Source organism: Pipistrellus hanaki, assembly GCF_964339955.1.
Source record: "Pipistrellus hanaki genome assembly, chromosome: 9".
NCBI classification, from domain to species: Eukaryota; Metazoa; Chordata; class Mammalia; order Chiroptera; family Vespertilionidae; genus Pipistrellus; species Pipistrellus hanaki.
In genome coordinates this window covers 77,479,394-77,497,203 of record NC_140511.1, presented here as the reverse complement: position 1 = coordinate 77,497,203, position 17,810 = coordinate 77,479,394, and the positions used below count along the sequence as shown (strand labels likewise).

Here is a 17,810-nt window from a genome sequence, read left to right as displayed (position 1 = left end):
GGGAGCCAGTAGAGGAGGGAGGTGGAGGGGTCTGGAGGCCGGGGCGGAGGGAAGGGAGCAGCTGTGCGGGCCGGGGAGGCAGTGTGAGAAGCTTGGGGCACCCATCGAGGAAGTGGGCTGCACTGGGCTGGCTCTTTATTTTTAATATTTTCCTTGATCTCAAAGAGGAAGGGGAGGGAGAGATAGAAACATCAATGAGAGAGAATCATGGATCAGCTGCCTCTTGCATGCCCCACACTGGGAATAAAGCCCAAAACCTGGCATGTGCCCTGACCAGGAATCGAACCCTGACTTCCTGGTTCCTAGATCAATGCCCAGCCCCTGAGCTGCGCGGGCCGGGCCGGGTTGGTCAGTGTGAGGGAAAGCTGGCTGGAGGTGCCGTGGCCGGCCATGCCTGGGAGAGCCCTGTGTCCCCTGACTCAGGGGCCACCGGGTGCTGCCCGTGGGCCTCTCGGGGTGAGTCACTGGCTGCCAGGGTGTGGGCTGTCCTGCGGTGGAGGCCTGTGCCCCACAGCCAGCCCCGGGGCCAGCAGGCACACCCCTTTCTGCCCACTCTCTCCCCTCCCCGAGGGGCTCCCCATCTCACTGACTCAGGCACAGAGTGTCCCTCACGCTGCAGGCCTGCCCCCAGGAGGAAGGAGCCCCGAGGGGAAGTGACTTATCAGGGCACATGCTGGTCTCTGCAGCCCTGCGGCCACTCACTGAGTCACGTTCGCTAAGAACAGCAGGAGGGTGCTTCCCTGGGAGCAGGGGTAGCCTGGTGGACGGAGCTCCTGGGTTTGGGCAGCGGGGAGGGGGTGGCATTGGAGGCAGCCTTGCCGGGGAGGAAGTGTGGGAAGGGGAGTCCTGGGCAGGGGCAGGGGCAGCCCTCGGACCCCAGGCCTGGGCTGGGCGGGCAGAGGGCACAGGGTGTAGAGGCGGCCAGGCTTCCAGTAACAGGAACCTCAATTATGCGGTGACTCAGGCCCTGGGCAGCCAGGCCTTCCTTCCCCACGGCCCGTTTCCTTACGCCAGACTTGGAAGTGTCAGCAGAGGACGAGGAAGCCGGGCTGCTCCCCTTCCCCCGGGAACGGGGAGAGGCAGGCCGAGGCGGGAGGGTGGGGGAGAGACAGAGTCCCAGAAAGGGGAGCGGAGGCCGGTGCTCCCCTCTCCGGGCCCCTCCCGCCCGCCCTGGCCCCGGCCCGGCCCCGGCCCTGCTGGGAGGGAGCGGGCGGGCGGGCGTTGGCTGCTCCCATCATTCCAGCTCCCTCCCTCGGCTGCTGTTTACGAGTCAGTCGGCCCAGTCCCAGCCCAGCTCTAAGCTCTTCTCTTCTCCGTCCTCCCTCCCTCCTTCCCTCCCTCCCTCCTCACACAGCTTCGTTCAATCACGTCTGGCCAATTCTTTACCTTAGTCCTGACCTGCTTCCTGTCATCTCCTCCCTCCCGCACACCCCACACTCACAACGCACCAGCCTCTGGCCTCTCGCTGAGGCTTGGACCCAACCATCGGAGTGGCCTGCCCGCCCCCCCCCCCCGCCCTCTCTGCCCCCCAGCCCTCTCCCCCTCTCCCCTCAGCCCTCTCTGCTCCCTGCTCTTGCCCTGACCATCTTTAGTTGCCTCTTTTCCTCCCAGAATCTGTCAGAGCCCAGGCCCTGTCCCTCTCGCCCCTCCTGTGCCCGGGCCTGCGGTTCTGGAGGTTTCAGCGAGGCGGAGTGGGGAGCTGCCTGCTCTGAGCTGCAGGGACTCCTTTTTTGAAGCCTCGGCCTGAGACCCAGGCTGGCACTGGCTGGGCTGGAGCCGGAGGCTACCTGGCTGCGGGTTCCGAATGGGACGAGGATCATGTGGGAGAAGGAACGTTTGGGTCCGGGGTCACCCCATGGGCTGCAGGGCGGCTGGGAGGGACAGAGGAGGAGGCCGAGGGGGTGAGTGGAGTGGCTGGTGCTTGGCAGGGAGTCTGCCCTCCGGCCGGGCTGGGTGGGGTGGGTCCTGTAATCCGGTGGTCTCCCATGGCCGTCAGGGCTCTGCGGGTAGGGTCCATGTGACAGCGCCCGCGGCAGCCTGCTCTGCACTTCCTCTGGGGTGGGTGTTCGAAAGCCACGATTCCTCTGAGCGGCCTGCTTCTGTTCTCCGTACGCTGATGTCAGAGGGGGGGACTGTGGTGAGGGGGAGGGCAGGGGAATCCCCAGGCCCGGGGCCTGCCCGCAGAGCGCCCCTTGGTGGTTGCTATGGAAACACACACAAGCATAATAGGAACAAAACAGGCGCGTTGCTGGGCAACAGGAGTCCAAGTTCAACAGACACTACAGTACAGATGAGGGAACCCCGAGGGAGCGGCCGGTGCGGAAGCGGGGTATCCCGGTGACGACGAGTCCTGGAACTCACCTGGTGCTGCCAGGGCGTCTGCGGAGCCCAGTGGCCTGGGACTTTGCCTCTGAAGCGGGAGAGGGAGTGCCAGCCGCCCGCCCTTCCTCCGGGTTCCTGGAGAGCCCTGATTCTGACACGGATTCTGAGAGTGGACAGAGCTGATCTTTGCCATGTGGGGACCAAGGGGACAAATTATAACTAAAAAGTGGTGTGTGTGTCTGTGTGTGTCTCTGTGTGTGTGTCTGTCCCTGTGTGTGTCTGTGTCTGTCTCTGTGTGTGTCTGTGTCTGTCTCTGTGTGTGTGTCTGTCTCTGTGTGTGTCTGTGTCTGTCTCTGTGTGTGTGTCTCTGTGTGTGTGTCTCTGTGTGTGTCTATGTGTGTGTGTTGGGGGGGTGAGGAGCTGTGGAGATGACCTGGCAGAACAGATAATATCCAGCTTCTCCAAAGCACAGGACTGCAAGGAACTCAGAGTCCAAGGGAAGGGGACAGCAGAGTCTGTGTCCCTCTGGCCTGAGGGCCTGTGGGCAGAGCTCCCGTCCTGCCAGGTTCTCCGCCTGCACCAGCACCAGAGGCACCGGCCCGAGCTGGACAGTACATGTTTGTGCAGCTGCATAGAAGTCTATGGGGTGGGGTGCTGGAGGGGAAGCTGAGAGCCTGGGGAACCTGAGGGGCAGGATGCTGGTGTGAAAAGGACATGCGCAGGGCCAGGTGCACCTGTAGCTCATTCACTCACTCACTGATTCATTCATTCATTCACAACATGCTTTTGACTGACCAAGTGCAGCCACTGCTCTCAGCACGGCAGACAGCAAAGAGAGACACGCTGCCCTCATGGAGCTTCGGTGCCAGTGGGAGCTTGACTCCTGCTGCTGAGGGCTGTGTGCCTGCAGGTAAACCACACACCCTCTCTGAAGCCCTTTCTCCTCGAGGAGTAAGTGAGCTAACACGTGGAAGGGCCTGCGCAAAGTCAGACACAGTCACCCGGCAGGTAGCTGGGGCGGGGGTGGGTGGGGGGTTGAGGGGGGTGTGTGTGGGGGGCTACGGCAGTGGGCAGAATAGGGTCAGCAGAAATCCCTGAGTGTCTTCAATGACATCGTTGAAAACTGTTGAATAAAAAACCCCACAGCCGAAACCGGTTTGGCTCAGTGGTAGAGTGTCAGTCTGTAGACTGAAAGGTCCCGGGTTCGATTCCGGTTAAGGGCATGTACCTTGGTTGCGGGCACATCCCCGGTGGGGGGTGTGCAAGAGGCAGCTGGTTGATGTTTCTCTCTCATCCACGTTTCTAGCTCTTTATCTCTCTCCCTTCCTCTCTGTAAAAAATCAATAAAATATATTAAAAAAAACAAAACAAAAAACCCACAACTGTTGGGTAGATTCCCTCCCCGGGGGCTATTGAATAGGCTGACCCAGGGGGACCCACCCCCACTCTGGTCACAGCAGGCGGGGACGTGGTTTCTAAGGGGCCAAGGTTACCCCTCTCTACCTAGCAGCCTGGAATCGGTAAGAGCCAGTCACAGGAACCCCACCCACTCTGCAGCAGTCCCCCGAATGAATGAAGAGTCTGCTCAGTAATCACCGCTCTGCCCCGCCTGCTCCCCAAACCAGCCCGTCCTGCCTTCTTCCCTGCTGATCCAGAGGGCGGCCCAAATAAAACAATGGAGCAGGAAGGCTGGTGCCCGGCCAGGACACCAGGCCGGGCTGCTCGCTCCTGGGGGGCCCGAGCCGAGGTGAGGGGTGAGGACGCAGCTCCCACACCCTCTCCTCTTCCTTTCCCGCCCCGCCCCTCCCTGCCAGCTCCCCTCTCCCTGCCTTTGCACACGCCTCTGTCTGTGTGGCACAGGTCACAGCACCACCACCTTTCTGCAGGCCCAGGTGTGAGCGTTTCCGGGGTTTTACAGGACTTGGGAAACTTGCACTTTCAAGGAGGCAGATGATTCATTCCATAAAGTTAGAAATCGCTGGGGAAACTGTCTCAGTGGTCACCGCTGGGCAGAGGGGAGGAGGGCGAGCAGGGAGGAGGGAGACCGGCTGTGCCTTGTTCACGGTGGTGCATGGCTTACATGCTTCACCCGAAAGAGGAGTTGATTTTTATTTAAAACACGTCAACGTGGACTAGCTCACGTGTAGCATCACAGGCCACTTTGCCTATATTCCCAGCCCATACTTAAAATGCTGAATAAATGTGAAAAGAAAGAGAAAAACCGAATAGGCCATCGGTAAAGGAAGTAATTAGCTTTCGGTTTCTAGTTGGTAAAAGCATCAAAGTTGAAAAGCTTAGATTTTTTTTTCTTTAAATAAGGCAGGTGCCAGGAGGGGGGGCAGAACAAATGAAGGCATTCCTCAGCAAATCCGGCTGTGACTGCGACTGTATGATGTGTGTGGTGGGGCTGCCTCGGCTGGGGATTTGAGTCACTATTTGGGTATGTGTGTGTGTCAGAGAGAGAGGGAGAGAGAGAGAGAGAGAGAGAGACAGACAGACAGACAGACAGAGACACACACAGAGACACAGACAGGGAAACAGAATGCTGGTGTCCAAGTTTTTCTCTCTCTGTGCCTTTGCATGTTGATGCCTGTCGGAATGTCTGCACATGTGTCTCCACCTTCCTGTGCCCATTATCTGAGTGTCTACATGCCTGTGTCTCCTCTTGCTGTCTCTTCCCTCCCCCACGGCCTGTACCCTGTGTGGGTAACTGGACCTGGGACACAGCCCCCAGGGCTGGCAGCAGAGTTGGCTGCCGGGTATTTTTAGCCCGTAAACATGTTTGCCATTTCAGAGCACAGGGCCTCTGCGCTCGGCCCCAGCCCACTCAGAGCTTGCCCGCGAGGAGGGCGCTCCTGCCCAGGCCGGGCCTGCTGGGTGCCAGCCTGGGGTCTCCCTGCCCCGCAGCACTGGGGAGGGAAGGGAAGCTGGCTGGGTGTGGGCGGTGGGTGGCCATCCCGGGAGGGAGCATAGTGGATTCATGGGGGAGAAGCGAACAGGGGTGTGCAAGGGGGCGTGTGTAGCCAGAAGGCCCCCGCACCCCATCATTAAGCATTTAATAAAACCTCCATGCGCTTGGAAGCGGCTGTGGGAAGTGGCTGTAAATGTGGAAACAAAGCGTCCTGCCGGCGGGAGTGGGGGAGGGGCCGGGACAGGGTCCGAGAGGGCCGGGCAGGGAGGGGACGTGCGGAGCTCGGTGGCCTCGGGGTCCGGGCAGGTGGGCGGCGGGCGGCGCCTCTGAGGGCTGCAGGCCGGTCCCCCGCATCGCTGCTTGGCGTTGAGCGCCAGGGACCCGGTTCCAGGCCGGTCCTGGGGGGAGGGGCTGGCGGCCCCCCGAAAGAGGGAAGGGGGTGCATGGAGCTCGGGAACCAAACGAAGGGCCTGGGCTCTGCAGGGCAGCGGCCGGTGCTGAGAAAGAACCCCAAAGGCCAGTGTCCGGCTGGACGCCCCAGCCCCGGCCGCTTTGGGAAGGAGCCCCTGGGTCGGTCCTTCGTGGAAAACGGTCTGGTTCCCGGTTCCCGGGACGGGCGGCCTCGGGGACCCGCGGCGGCTTCCTTTGCCCCCGTCGGTGGGAAGTCCAGGCCGCGGCCGGGCCCGGGGGCGGGTGGGCAGGGCGGCACTGCGGACACGCGCCCCCGATCCCCCGTCTCCCCCTCTCCCCGCGCCCGCCCCCGCCGCAGCCCCTCCGGCCCCTCCCGCGCCCGCCCCGCGCGCTCGTCCCAGCCCCGCGCGGGCCCCGCCCGGCCCCGCCCTCCGCGGCCCAGGCAGACCCGCCCGCCGCCCCGCGAGTTCAAGAGCCGCCTCCTCGCACGGGGGCCCGGCCACTCGCAGCAGCTCCGCCGCGGGGACTGCACCTCCGCCTGCCGGACCCGCCCCGCCCGCCCGGGGCTCGACGCCGCCGCCGCCCGAGACCGCGGGCCGCGCGCCCCGCTGGGCTCCGGTGCCGAGCGCGCAGGTAGGGCCCGCGCCCCGCGGCCGGGGGGGTGGGGTGCGCTGACCCGGAGCCCGGAGGGGAGGGGGCCGGGCTCGGGCGAGGCGCCGCGGGGAGGATCCCCGGTTTGGAACGAGGGAGGCAGCGCCCGGGCCGCGCGGGGAGCCGGACTCCGGCTCCGGAGTTGGGGTGCGAGTTGGGCGAAGTTGGAGAGTCGCTCCGAAGCGTCGCTCGGGCCCGCGTGGCTCCGGAGGGCGGGCTGGGGGCCCCGTTGCGCCGCGCCCCAGCCCCCGCCCGTTCCCCGGGGCGGTGGCTCGGCGCGCCCTGCGCTCCCGTCCCATCCGCGTGGACGGACGGACGGGGGACGTTCCCGAGGGGGCGACCCCCCGCCGCCCCTCCCCGTCCCCACACTCCGCCGCCGGGAACTCCGAGTCCCCAGTCCTCCCGGCCCCACCCAGCCGTGTCCTCCCGCCTCTGGGCCTCCGCTCCGGGCGGCCCCGAGCCCCTCCGGCGCCCCGCCCAGCGCCCCTCCGCTCCGGCGCCGAGCACTCCTCTCCCGGGCCGCGGACTGAGTTCGCCGCCGCCCGCGGGCCGGGGCCGGGTGGGGGTGGGGGTGATCGGGGAGATTCCTGCGCCGGGTGGGCGGGCGGGCGGGGGTGCGGGCGGCGCGGCCTCGGGACCGCCCCTTCCCCCGGAGGCGGCGCTCCCCCAGCCCACCCCAGCCGTCCGGGCGGCCCCCGCCCTGCGCCTGGCCGGGCGCCAGGGCTGAGGAATGTGAGGCTGGAGCCGCCGCTAATTCAAACCAGAGCCCGGGGAGCGGCGAGGGGCCGGGGGGGCCGGGGTGCGGGCGGCCGGGCGCAGGGGCCCGCGCTCTGCAGCCCTGCGCCCGCGGCGGCTCCGGGGGCCCGGCCGGGAGCGGGGGCGGGCGCTGCGGGGTGGACGCCCGGGTTATGTAAGGCTCCCCGTGCGGGACCGGAGGGCGAGGGCCCGGCCAGCCCGGGCTGGGCGCCCCCGCGGGGCCAGGGCGGGGGACTGGGGGGCGGCCTGGCGGGCGGGAGGGACGCGCCGGTCTGCGCGCGGCGGGCAGGGCCCGTGCGTGGGAGGAGGCGCAGTGGGCACACAGGGCACCCCAGCTCTGACTGGCCGGAACCCCCGGGGTGACCACAGAGAATGGAGCCGCGTGTGCTGGGCCTGGGTGTGGCCGCGAGGCGCCCGGGCCAGGGGGAGCCTGTGCCCTGCGAGGACTGGGCCGGGAAGGCAGGGCGGACCCTCCCGGGAACCGGGGCCTGGAGTTTTTTGGGAAAGCTGTGGACGGAGGTCCCCAGCGCAGCCTGGGGCTCCCGGTAATAGGTTTTGGAAGTTTCCTGAGTTAGAACCTAGCTCCTGTTGCAGGGTCACATGTCCCGGGACAGCCCCGCGGGGCCAGGGCCTTGCTGACTTTGCGGGTGCAGTGCTGCCTTGGGGTCTGTGGGGATAGGTGAGGCCAGGGAGGGGAGGGTGGGGGGCTACAGGGGGAGCTTGAAGGTGCCTCGGGAGGCATGCCAGGGCCTCCACCCGGGTGCTGGGTCCAGATTGGGGGAGTGGATCGTGCTTCCAGCCCCTCTCCTCTCGCCCGCCATCGGGGAACCCCGGGCAGGGTGTGGCCCTCACTTCCTTTCCGAAGCTGATTGGGGAAGCGTCCCTCTCCCAGCGCCGGGATGAGGGGCCGGGCCGCCCTGGGAGGGGTGTGTGCAGGGCGGGGATGGAGGGAGCCCAGGCTAGGGGTTACCTCCTTGCTGGGGGGTGAGGGCGGGCGGGAGAGGACCTGGGACCCTGAGGGCCGGGCGGGCAGAGGACGTGAGGTCGGGCTGCTGGGGTGGAGGTCGGAGCCCTGACCTAGAGGCTCTGCCCAGGGACATTAGTCCGAGAACCGGCCACCAGGCAGCCAGCTTGTGCTGCCCAGGCCGAGCCCCACCGCTGGATTCGAGGGTGCAGCTCCGGGTGCCCCTGAGAGCTGCCCCCGCAGAGCTGAGGCTTCGGGCCACCTGGTCTCGCTCAGGGTGTGGGGTCCAGAGCCCGGGTGGGAGGCCTGGAGGGCGGAGGCCAGCCCGGCCAAGGGCAGGCAATGAGCTGGGGGTCCCCGGGGTCCCGGGGAGGCCCTGGGTGGAGTGCCGGACTGGGTTCTCTGGCTCAGCGTGCAGTTGGCTGCCCGGCCTGGCAGCGCGCGCCCGCAGAGCCTGAGGAGCTGGTTTGAGGGGTTCAGGCGGAGCTGTGGGGGTGGAGGAGTGTGTGGGGCGTGGGGTGTGGTCACCACCCTCCTCAGAACTTGGGAACCGCCTGGGGACAGACAAAGGGGCAGACTGGGAGAGCTGGCTCCCCCCGCCCCAGCCCCAGCCCCCCCCAAGTTTCCCTCCCAGGCGCGGGGCCGCGTGGAAGGGAGGTGGCTGCTGGAGAGGGACAGTCCCAGCAGCAGGGTCCGGCCTCTGCTCTTTGTTCCCACGCTTCACACGGGCACTGCCATTGCCGGGACCTCCATACCTGCAGGGGGGTGGGGGGCCGAGGGGGGACCACCTGGGCTCAGTCGGAGTGTGGCTCTGGGGCCGGGGTTCCCATCGGGGCCTGTGGTCCTGGGGGTCGGGGCCGGGGCTCAGGCTTCACGGTGTCCGGGCCCTGTGTCTGCCCTGTCCCGGCCTGGGGCGTGCTGTGACCTGCGAGAGGCTCCCTCCCGGTGGGCCTGGGTGTGTCACCGCTGGGTGTGCCTGTGGCTGGTGGGGCCGGGATGGTGACCGCAGAGCCGCAGGGGCTGCAGGTGGGGACGGAAGTGACTTTCTCCGTCGGGGACAGTCTGGACCCTGGAGCTGGTGTCTGAGCCCGGGGCGGGGGGGGGCGGACGGGGGGACGGACCTGGGCGCGGGGCCAAGCGCGCTGCGCTGGGGCGGGAGGGGCATCCTGCCCGGTCCCCGGGGCCGGGCGGAGGTTCCAGGGGAAGGGGAAGTGCCTGCAGCCGAGTCCGCTGCACGTCCCGCTGGGCTGGGGGCGGCTCTTCGGCAGCCAAACGCCCTGCAGTGGCCTGGCCCGGCCACTGGGTGGCGAGCTGGGCATCGGTGGGGGGCTACGGTCTGGGTGCCCCTGGGGCCCGGGGGCAGCCCCCAGGCTGTAGTGGAGGCCCCCCCTTCGCTGGCTCTGAGCCCGGCGTGGGACCTGCTGGAGAAGGCGGTGCTGTGAGGACGGGGGGGGGGGTGGGGGGAAGGGGGGAGCCCCTCTTGGTCAGGGGAGAACGAGGGAGCTCCCTCCCCTGGAAGCGGGAACTGGGAGCTCCCGGGGGAAGTGGCCAGGGGAGGGGGCGGGGGAAGGCCTGGGCAGAGCCGAGGAGGCAGCCGTGGGGCTGGGGAGGCGGGGACACCCTGGCAGTCACGATGGAGCCCAGAGTGGGGTGGGAGTGGGAGAGGGTTGTGGCCCAGGCATCAGGGAGAAAGGCCGGTGCAGGGGGGTGGGAGGGGAGGTAGGCAGAGAGCCTGGGCAGAGTGACCGGGGGGCATTGCCTGGGCCTGCTCTGACAGGCGTGGCTGTGGTGGGTGAAGGCACGGGCTCTGGGCTGCTCAGAATGCGGGATGGGGCCCGGCTGGGGCGGCTCAGTTGGCTGAACATCGTCCCATGGGCTGTGAGGTCATGGGTTGGATTCCAGGTCAGGGCACATGCCAGGCTCGATCCTCAGTAGGAGGTGCAGGAGGCAGCTGATGGATGTTTCTCTCCCCCTCTCCCTTCCTCTCTGCAATATATAAAAATGTATACCCCCCCCCCAAAATATTTAAAAAATAAAATAAAACTGAGTTATTAGGAAAGAGAACAGGGAATGGGGCTGAGAGCGTGTCCGTGTGCTGGGCGTGCACACGTCCTTGTGTGTCTTCTCCGAACGTGTCCCTGGTGAATGTGTAATTCTCCCCGTGACCCCATCCCCCAACGCACACCCCATTCAAGCGGAGAGCACCCCCTGGTGTACCGCCCAGAACCCGCCGGGCCCTCCCTGTGCCCCTGGGACGCGGGTCTGCCTTCCTCGGGTGGGGACTGTGCCCCGCCCGCCCTCCGTGCTGCCTCGGGGGTCCTGGGAAGGGAAGGTTCACTTGGCCTTGACCCGGGGCCCAGGACAGTGTGCGGGTGAGCTGGGCCTCGGGCAGCCCCGCCTAGACTCCTGGCCAGAAGACCCCTCCGACCCCGGGCTCCGGGACGCCTGGACGGGCTCCGGGACGCCTGGATGTGTGCACTCGGGTGCAGGGCTCGCTGTCCCCACGCTGGACCAGGCGAGGCCCGTCTTCCTGTGGGCGTGTCCCTGGTCCTCACCCACCTCCGGTGCAGGTTTCTGTCTCTGTGGTCTCCCCTGCTCCGTCCTCTGCGGTTGCTCGGTGTGTGTGTGTGTGTGTGTGTGTGTATGTGTGTCTCTCTCTGTGTGTGTATGTGTGTGTGTGTGTATATATGTGTGTGTGTGTGTGTGTGTGTGTGTCTCTCTCTGTGTGTGTATGTTTGTTTGTGTGTGTGTGTGTGTGTGTGTGTGTGTGTAAGGGGCGGAGGCGCGTGCATTTCCACCGTCTCTGCCGAGGCCAGTCCCCTGCCCTGGGGCGGGTGCTGGTCTCTGAAAGACGGACGTGAATTTTTAATGGCGGAGTTATTTGGGGATGGAACGGGCCCCCGGGCGTGGAACAGCCGGTGTCCTGCGGGAGCTTTCGCTTCCTCTGTGGTGGCTGGTGAGCGGCAGGGAGGGGGCCCTGGGTGTGTCCCTCTCTGAACAGGGATCCTCGGTCCTGTGATTCCTGCTGGGGCTTCCCCTCTGGCGGCCCCTCTGCCTCTGCGGTGAGTCACGTTCTGGGCCCGGGCCTGCCCCTCCCGGCCTGTGTGTGTGGTGGTCCGCCCGGGCGGAGGGAGCTGCATTGCGGTGATGTCCTCTCCGTGGCGGGTGTGTGTGCTTTCTCCCTCGATGCCATCTCTCCGGCGCTGGGGGCTGGGCAGGTGGTGCCTCTCTGGCCCGTATGTCTTCAGGTTTGGGGCACAGAGGCCCGGAGGCCCAGGGCCAGTCCCTCGGGGGGTGTATCCGTCCCGGTCATCTTTAAAAAAATATATTATTGATTTTTTTACAGAGAGGAAGGGAGAGGGATAGAGAGAGAAGCATCAATCAGCTGCCTCCTGCACACCCCCTACTGGGGATGTGCCCGAAACCAAGGCACATGCCGTTGACCGGAATCAGCCTGGGGTCCCCCAGCCCGCAGGCCGACGCTCTGTCCACTGAGCCACGCCGGTTCCGGCGGTCCCTGTCACCTTGGCACGTGCCAGCCCCACCCGTTTCGGAGCCCAGCCGCCCGCGGCCCTCCCATGGGCTTCGGGGAGGGAGGGGCAGTGTTCCCGGGGGGGGGGGGCGGGAGAGGATGCGCCTCTGGGGTCACACCTGGCGGAACCCCTGCCCTGGGCGAGGAGCCCCCCTCCGGGGCCCGTCCAGGGGTGGCCCCGGCCCAGGCGCGCAGGCCTGCTCTGCACAGCCCCTCGGAGGCTTCGCCTCGTTCTCCGCTGCCTCTGGCGGGAATTGCACTCCGTCCCGGGGTCTCAGACCTGTGTCCTCTCGGCCTTAGCGGAGTGGCCTCTCCATCTCCCGCTCTCTCTGCCCTGCTGGCGGCCCCTGCCTTCCAGTCCCACCCCGGCTGCCGCCCACCACTAGGACCCCGCGAGGCGGCGTCAGGTGGAGGGGCGCGGGCAGGGGGCAGCTAGCAGGCCCTGGGCGAGGGCCCTGGCGCTCCCCATGCTCACCCCCTCCTCACTTCCCTGTGGGGGTAGCAGGCCCGCTGGGACCTGTTTGCAGGTGGAAATGCGCTCTGTCGGCCCCCATGGTGGCCGTTAGGCTTTGAAATGTGGCTCATGCAACCAGTGAACTAAACAAACAAACAGAATGTTTTTATTGCCCAGCGTCGTGGTGGATGGTTGAGGGTCGCCCTGTGAACCAGGAGGTCAGGGTGTGGGTCCTGGTCGGGGCACCATGGTTTGTTGCCCAGGTTGTGGGCTCCATCCCCAGTGGGGGACCTGCAGGAGGCAGCCAATCAGTGATTCTCTTTTTCCCTTCCTCTCTGAAATCAAGAGATAGAACATCAGTGACGAGAGAGAATCATTGATCGGCTGCCTCCGGTGCACGCCCCCTACTGGGGACCCAGCCTGAAACCCGGGCCTGTGCCCTGAATCGGAATCAGACCGTGACCTCCACCTTCTGGTTCATAGGTCGACGCTCAACCCCTGGGCCACATTGACCCAGCAAGAATTTTTTTTAGTTTTTTAAATCCTTACCTGAGGATATGTTTGTGGATTATTTTTAATCCTCTCCAATAATATATATATATATATATATATATATATATATATATATTATTTTTTTATTTTTATTTTTTTTAATACATTTTATTGATTTTGTACAGAGAGGAAGGTAGAGAGATAGAGAGTTAGAAACATCGATGAGTCATCGATCAGCTGCTTCTTGCACACCCCCTACTGGGGATATGCCCGCAACCAAGGTACATGCCCTTGACCGGAATCAAACCCGGGACCCTTCAGTCCCCAAGCCGATGCTCTATCCATTGAGCCAAACCGGTCTCGGCTTTTTTTTTATTTTTTATTTTTAAGAAAATACATTTTATTGATTTTTTTACAGAGAGGGAGGGAGAGGGAGAGAGAGTTAGAAACATCAAAGAGAGAGAAACATTGATCAGCCGCCTCCGCACCCCCCTCCCCCCCCCCCCGCCAGGGATATGCCTGCAACCAAGGTACATGAATCGAACCTGGGGTCCTTGAGTCCGCAGGCTGACGCTCTATCCACTGAGTCACACAGGCGAGGGCCTAAGGACATGTTTTTATTGGGTTTTTAGAGAGAGGAAGGGAGATAGATAGAAATGTCGATCCGTTGCTTCCCCAACCGGGGATCGAACCTACAGCCTCTGGAAATGCCCTGAACGGGAATTGAACCCAAAACCCTTCGGTGCACAGGCAGAGCTCCAACCGACTGAGCCACCAGCCAGGGCCAGGAACTAAATTTACATTGAATTCCACTCATTTAAATGTAAGCACCCCACGTGGCCAGCATGCTGGCCAGCACAGCTCCAAAGGCTGTGACCTTGGCTGGACGTACAGAATTCCGGGTGGCGCCACGGGCCTGCGTGGGGTGGCCGGCTCCCCTGGGCTCCAGTGGGCGGAGGGAGGGCCGGCTGCCCTGGGCGCAGGCTCCAGGGGTGGGGGAGCCGAGGGCTGGGGCCCAGATGCAGAGAACAGCCCTGGCCACGGGGCCTCCAGGCCCCTGCCAGCACCCCTGCCTGCCGTCCGCATGGCCCATATCAGGAGGGGGGTCCTTCCCGGCGGTACCAGGAGGCGGCCGAGCCCGGCAGCAGGGTGGCAGGCGGGGCCTCCCGTTCTCAGGCCGTGGGCCCTTCTCTCCCCGGGGGGGCCTTCATCCGCCGGGTCCAGGCCCGGCACAGGCCCTCCCAGCCTCCCGGCTGTGTGCAGGGCCCTGACCGGCTTGGGGCCCTGTCCGGCCTGGGGCTCCGTCTGAGGAGCCGGCAGGGAAGCCTGGCCCGGAAGCACTGCCGGGTGGCGTTAGGTGTGACCCTTCGCATGTTTGGAGCCGCCGTGGCCGCGGTGACTCATCGGGGAAGCGGGGAGGGTGGGGCGAGATGCGGCGGCTGAGCTGGCGCTCCCCCCTCACCTGCTGCTGGCTCAGCACCAGGATGCGAGGCTGAGGGTGGGGCCGCCCAAGGAGGAAGTCGGGTGCCAGGCGTCGGTGCTGCAGGGATCTGAGGCCTGAGGGCCTGCAGGCGGGCAGCTCCCCACCCTGCTGGGTGCTTGTCTGTCCAGGACTGGCTTCTCAGTCCTGGATGCGGGGCGGGGGGGGGTGTGTGTGTGTGTGTGGAGGGGAGAGGGACGGGCGCCATTGAGGCTCCAGCTCTGCTGTTTCAGGCTCCTCTGCCCTCGGGGGGGGTGTGTGGCCCCCCTGCACGGCTCTGCTCCCAGCCACAGACCGCAGGTGTGAGTTCAGGCGGTGGGGGCACTTGGGTCCACGAAGTTGCCCCCCCACCCCCCCAGGCTGTGATCTGCCCGACACTGGAACGGCCGAGTGCCTGTGAATACCCACGAGCAATCCCGTTTCTCAGAGGCAAACTACGCCGTCAAGACCCTATTTTTGTTTCATCCCCACCCCAAGTCTCCCAAGCCTCCGGAACATTCTGAACTGGGCACACCCAGAGCACCTGGCTCATAATTTATATCCGGGACGGGGACTGAGTCTCCCAAACCTCCAGGTCTGGCGCGGAGCACGCTGAGCAAGTGTGAGCGGGGCAGCAGCGAGTGGGCGGCGGGCACTGTGGGGCGTGCGCTCCTCCGTCTGTTATTTTTGTTGGTCCTCACCCGCGGGGCTTTTTCCAGGGATTTTTGGAGAGCGTGGAAGGGAGTCGGGGAGAGAGAAACATCGGTGTGAGAGGGACACATCTACTGTTGTCTCCCACACGGGCCCTGAGCGGGCCGGGGGTCGAGCCTGCCACCTGGGCGTGTACCCATGGCCGGAATCGAACCCGGGACCCTTCAGCCCGCGGGGACGCTCTGCCCGCTGCGCCTGTGGCCCGGGCAGCAGACGCACCTTTATCAGCGGCTGACTCATTCCTGGGTGCACAGCTGCGGGGCGGGGTGCTGGGCGGGGTGCCGCGCGCCCCCCCCCCCCCCCCCCCCGTCACACGGACCTGCTGCGGGGACACAGACGCCCGTTTCCTGTGGGCGCCTGTGGGCGGTGGCTGTGCCCAGGGCCTTCTCCGGGCCCCTCTGCTGCTGCTGCTCCTGGGCCGCGCTCGGGGCGGGTCTCTGTGCCAGCACCTGGGCCTGGCCCTGCCCGGCGTGGGCAGCAGCGGCCTGACTCACCAGCCCAGGCCGCGCAGCTGGACTCCAGCCTCTGGGGCCGGGCTCCTTTGTCCGGCTGCTCCCGGCCAGGCCTCAGTCCCGCCGGCGAGGGCGAGGGCCCCTGGTCCTGAGGACTGAGTTGGACAGGGAGGCCCAGAGTCACTGTCCCCACACCCTGCTCCCCGGCCTGCCGGTGCCCCCAGCGCTGGGCCACAGGAGTGTCTGCTGGTTAGAGCTGCAGCCCTGGTAGGACAAAGTGCCGGGGGCCAAGATCCGGGGGGGACAGGGTGCCGGGGGGACAGGATCTGGGGGGGACAGGGTGCCGGGGGGACAGAATCGGGAGGGACAGGGTGTGGGGGAGGGGTGGGGCGCAGACAGGGGACAGGGTGCCTGGAGGGACAGGGTGCCTGGAGGGACAGGGTGCCGGGGAAGGGGGTACAGATTTGGGTCCGAGCCCAGGCAGACTTGCTTCCTTACTGTGGACCCGGAGCAGTTGGCCTGTGACGGTCACTCTTCCCACCTGCCGGTTGGGGCCGTGGTGTCCCCCTCCTGAGGCTGGTGTCTGTCCGAGGTCCTGTGCGCAGAGCTTCGCGCACACGCTCTCTCCTCCGTCCTCACCCACATCCTTCATCGCCGCGCCTCGCCGGCTCACCGCCTCGCTGTGGGGAGAGGGGGGGTCTGAGAGGCGCAGGGGCTTGGCCAGGGCGCCCGCGGGGAGGGAGCGGAGCCGGCTCTGACTCTGGGTCTGGCCTCCGAGCCCCCCCCCCCCTCCCCGGCTTCCAGGCTGAGTCACGTCTGGAGGGAATGGACGGTGGGTGGCAGCGAGGGTCCAGCCTGGGGCACAGAATATCATCGCCTGCGTGGTTCGAGCCTCATTGTGAACCTGCTGGCCCGGGTTCGAGCCTCATTGTGAACCTGCTGGCCCGGGTTCGAGCCTCATTGTGAACCTGCTGGCCCGGTTCGAACCTGCTGGCCCGGGTTCGAGCCTCATTGTGAACCTGCTGGCCCGGTTCGAGCCTCATTGTGAACCTGCTGGCCCGGGTTCGAGCCTCATTGTGAACTCTCCCCTAGGCTGTGTGACCGTGACTCCGAGAGAGACTGAGAAGAGGACCGAGGGGAGGACTGAGGAGAGGACCGGAAGGAGGGGCGGGCTCCTGGCAAGGCCTTTGCTCCTGAACGAGTCCTGCAAAAGGTCAGCAGGAGGGGGTGGTGAGGAGGCGGCGGGGTGGGGGTGCGGAGACCCCTGGGTGGCACCGGGGGGCGGGGCTCGGGGGGCACTTGGCAGCCGGTGCTTCTCGCCCCGGGAGCTCGCCCACCCACGACCCCCGGCCTCCTCGCCCCTCACCGCCCTGCCTGGCGCCCCCCGGTCTGAGCTCGCTCCCTCCCCTTCCCTCGTCCCAGATGGAGAAGGAGGAGGAGCCCACGCGGGAGCTGCTGCTGCCCAACTGGCAGGGCAGCGGCTCGCACGGGCTGACCATCGCCCAGACGGACGACGGCGTCTTCGTGCAGGAGGTCGTGCAGAACTCCCCCGCGGCCCGCACCGGGGTGGTCAAGGAGGGTGAGTCCTCGGGGGCGGGCGTGGGCGGAGGGGGGAAGGGCAGGGGGCAAGCAGCAGTGGGCACGTGGCAATGGAAGGTCTGGTCCCAGTGCCAGCAGGATGGCCAGTACCCAAGGCCAGCCTTCTCTCGCCCACCCTGTGTCCGTCACTCGCTCCCAGTCCTCGTGAGCTTGCGCCACGCTTGGGCGATCAGCTGGCCGGTCTAAGCCCTGGACAGTGGGCACTGCCACTCCTGCCTTGCATGGAATGTGTGTGTGTGTGTGTGTGTGTGTGTGGCTTTCCTGAGACCCGCTTCCTGTTCCTCTGGCTCAGGGGACCAGATTGTGGGCGCCACCATCTACTTCGACAACCTGCAGTCCGGCGAGGTGACGCAGCTGCTGAGCACCATGGGCCACCACACGGTGGGCCTGAAGCTGCACCGGAAGGGGGACCGCTCCCCCGAGCCCGGCCAGACCTGGACGCACGAGGTCTTCAGCTCCCGCACCTCTGAGGTGGTTCTGGTGAGTGCCCGCCGGGGGCCGCGCCCCGAGCTCCCGCCCGCCGCCCGCAGGTCCCCCTCCCCGAGGCCGCTGCTGCCTGCGGGGCCTCGTGCCATTCCTTCTCCTGAGTTCACCCCTCTGCCCTCTGCGGAGTCGGCCTGGTTGTCCCTGTTGTTCCACGTGTGGCCCGTGGCTGATGTGGCCTCTAAGTGTCTGTCTGTCCTGAGTGCCACGGCCTGGGAACCCGCTCATGCTGCTGGTGAGTCCCCAACGCGGCGCCAGAATCTTTGAAATCACTTCCCAGGTGCCCGGGTCTGTGTCACAGAACATTTTCCTTTCCTTTCCTTTTCTAAATATGTTTTGTTTTTTTTTTAAATTGATTTTAGAGAGAGAGGAAGGGGGATGGAAAGAGAGAGAAACAACCATCGGCTGCCTCCTGCACGCCTCCTACTGGGGATTGAGCTGCAACCCGGGCAGCCTGACCGGGAACCCAGCAGCGACCGCTCGGGGCCCGGGATGATGCCGGCCAGCGCTCACAGAACCTCTGTCTGCTTCCGGAGGCCTGGACTCACCTGTGAGCCAGAAGCTGGGCCGCAAAGTGCCTGAGGGACGATTCCCTGCTCCTTCTGACGGCTTG

At 65.7% G+C, this 17,810-nt stretch overlaps 1 protein-coding gene across 2 annotated transcripts in view; it reads left to right on the top strand.

Moving 5' to 3' along the window:
- Positions 1–6,122: 6,122 nt before the first annotated feature.
- The window catches only part of AHNAK (AHNAK nucleoprotein), a 29,233-nt gene continuing 17,545 nt past the window's right edge, over positions 6,123–17,810 (top strand). For both annotated transcript variants that reach the window (XM_084895728.1, XM_084895727.1), the window contains exons 1-4: positions 6,123–6,277; positions 16,208–16,328; positions 16,538–16,694; positions 17,007–17,194. In XM_084895728.1, the coding sequence (XP_084751854.1) occupies positions 16,538–16,694; positions 17,007–17,194 (345 nt within the window). In that variant the 5' untranslated portion in view covers positions 6,123–6,277; positions 16,208–16,328. The remainder of the gene's footprint in view (positions 6,278–16,207; positions 16,329–16,537; positions 16,695–17,006; positions 17,195–17,810) is intronic.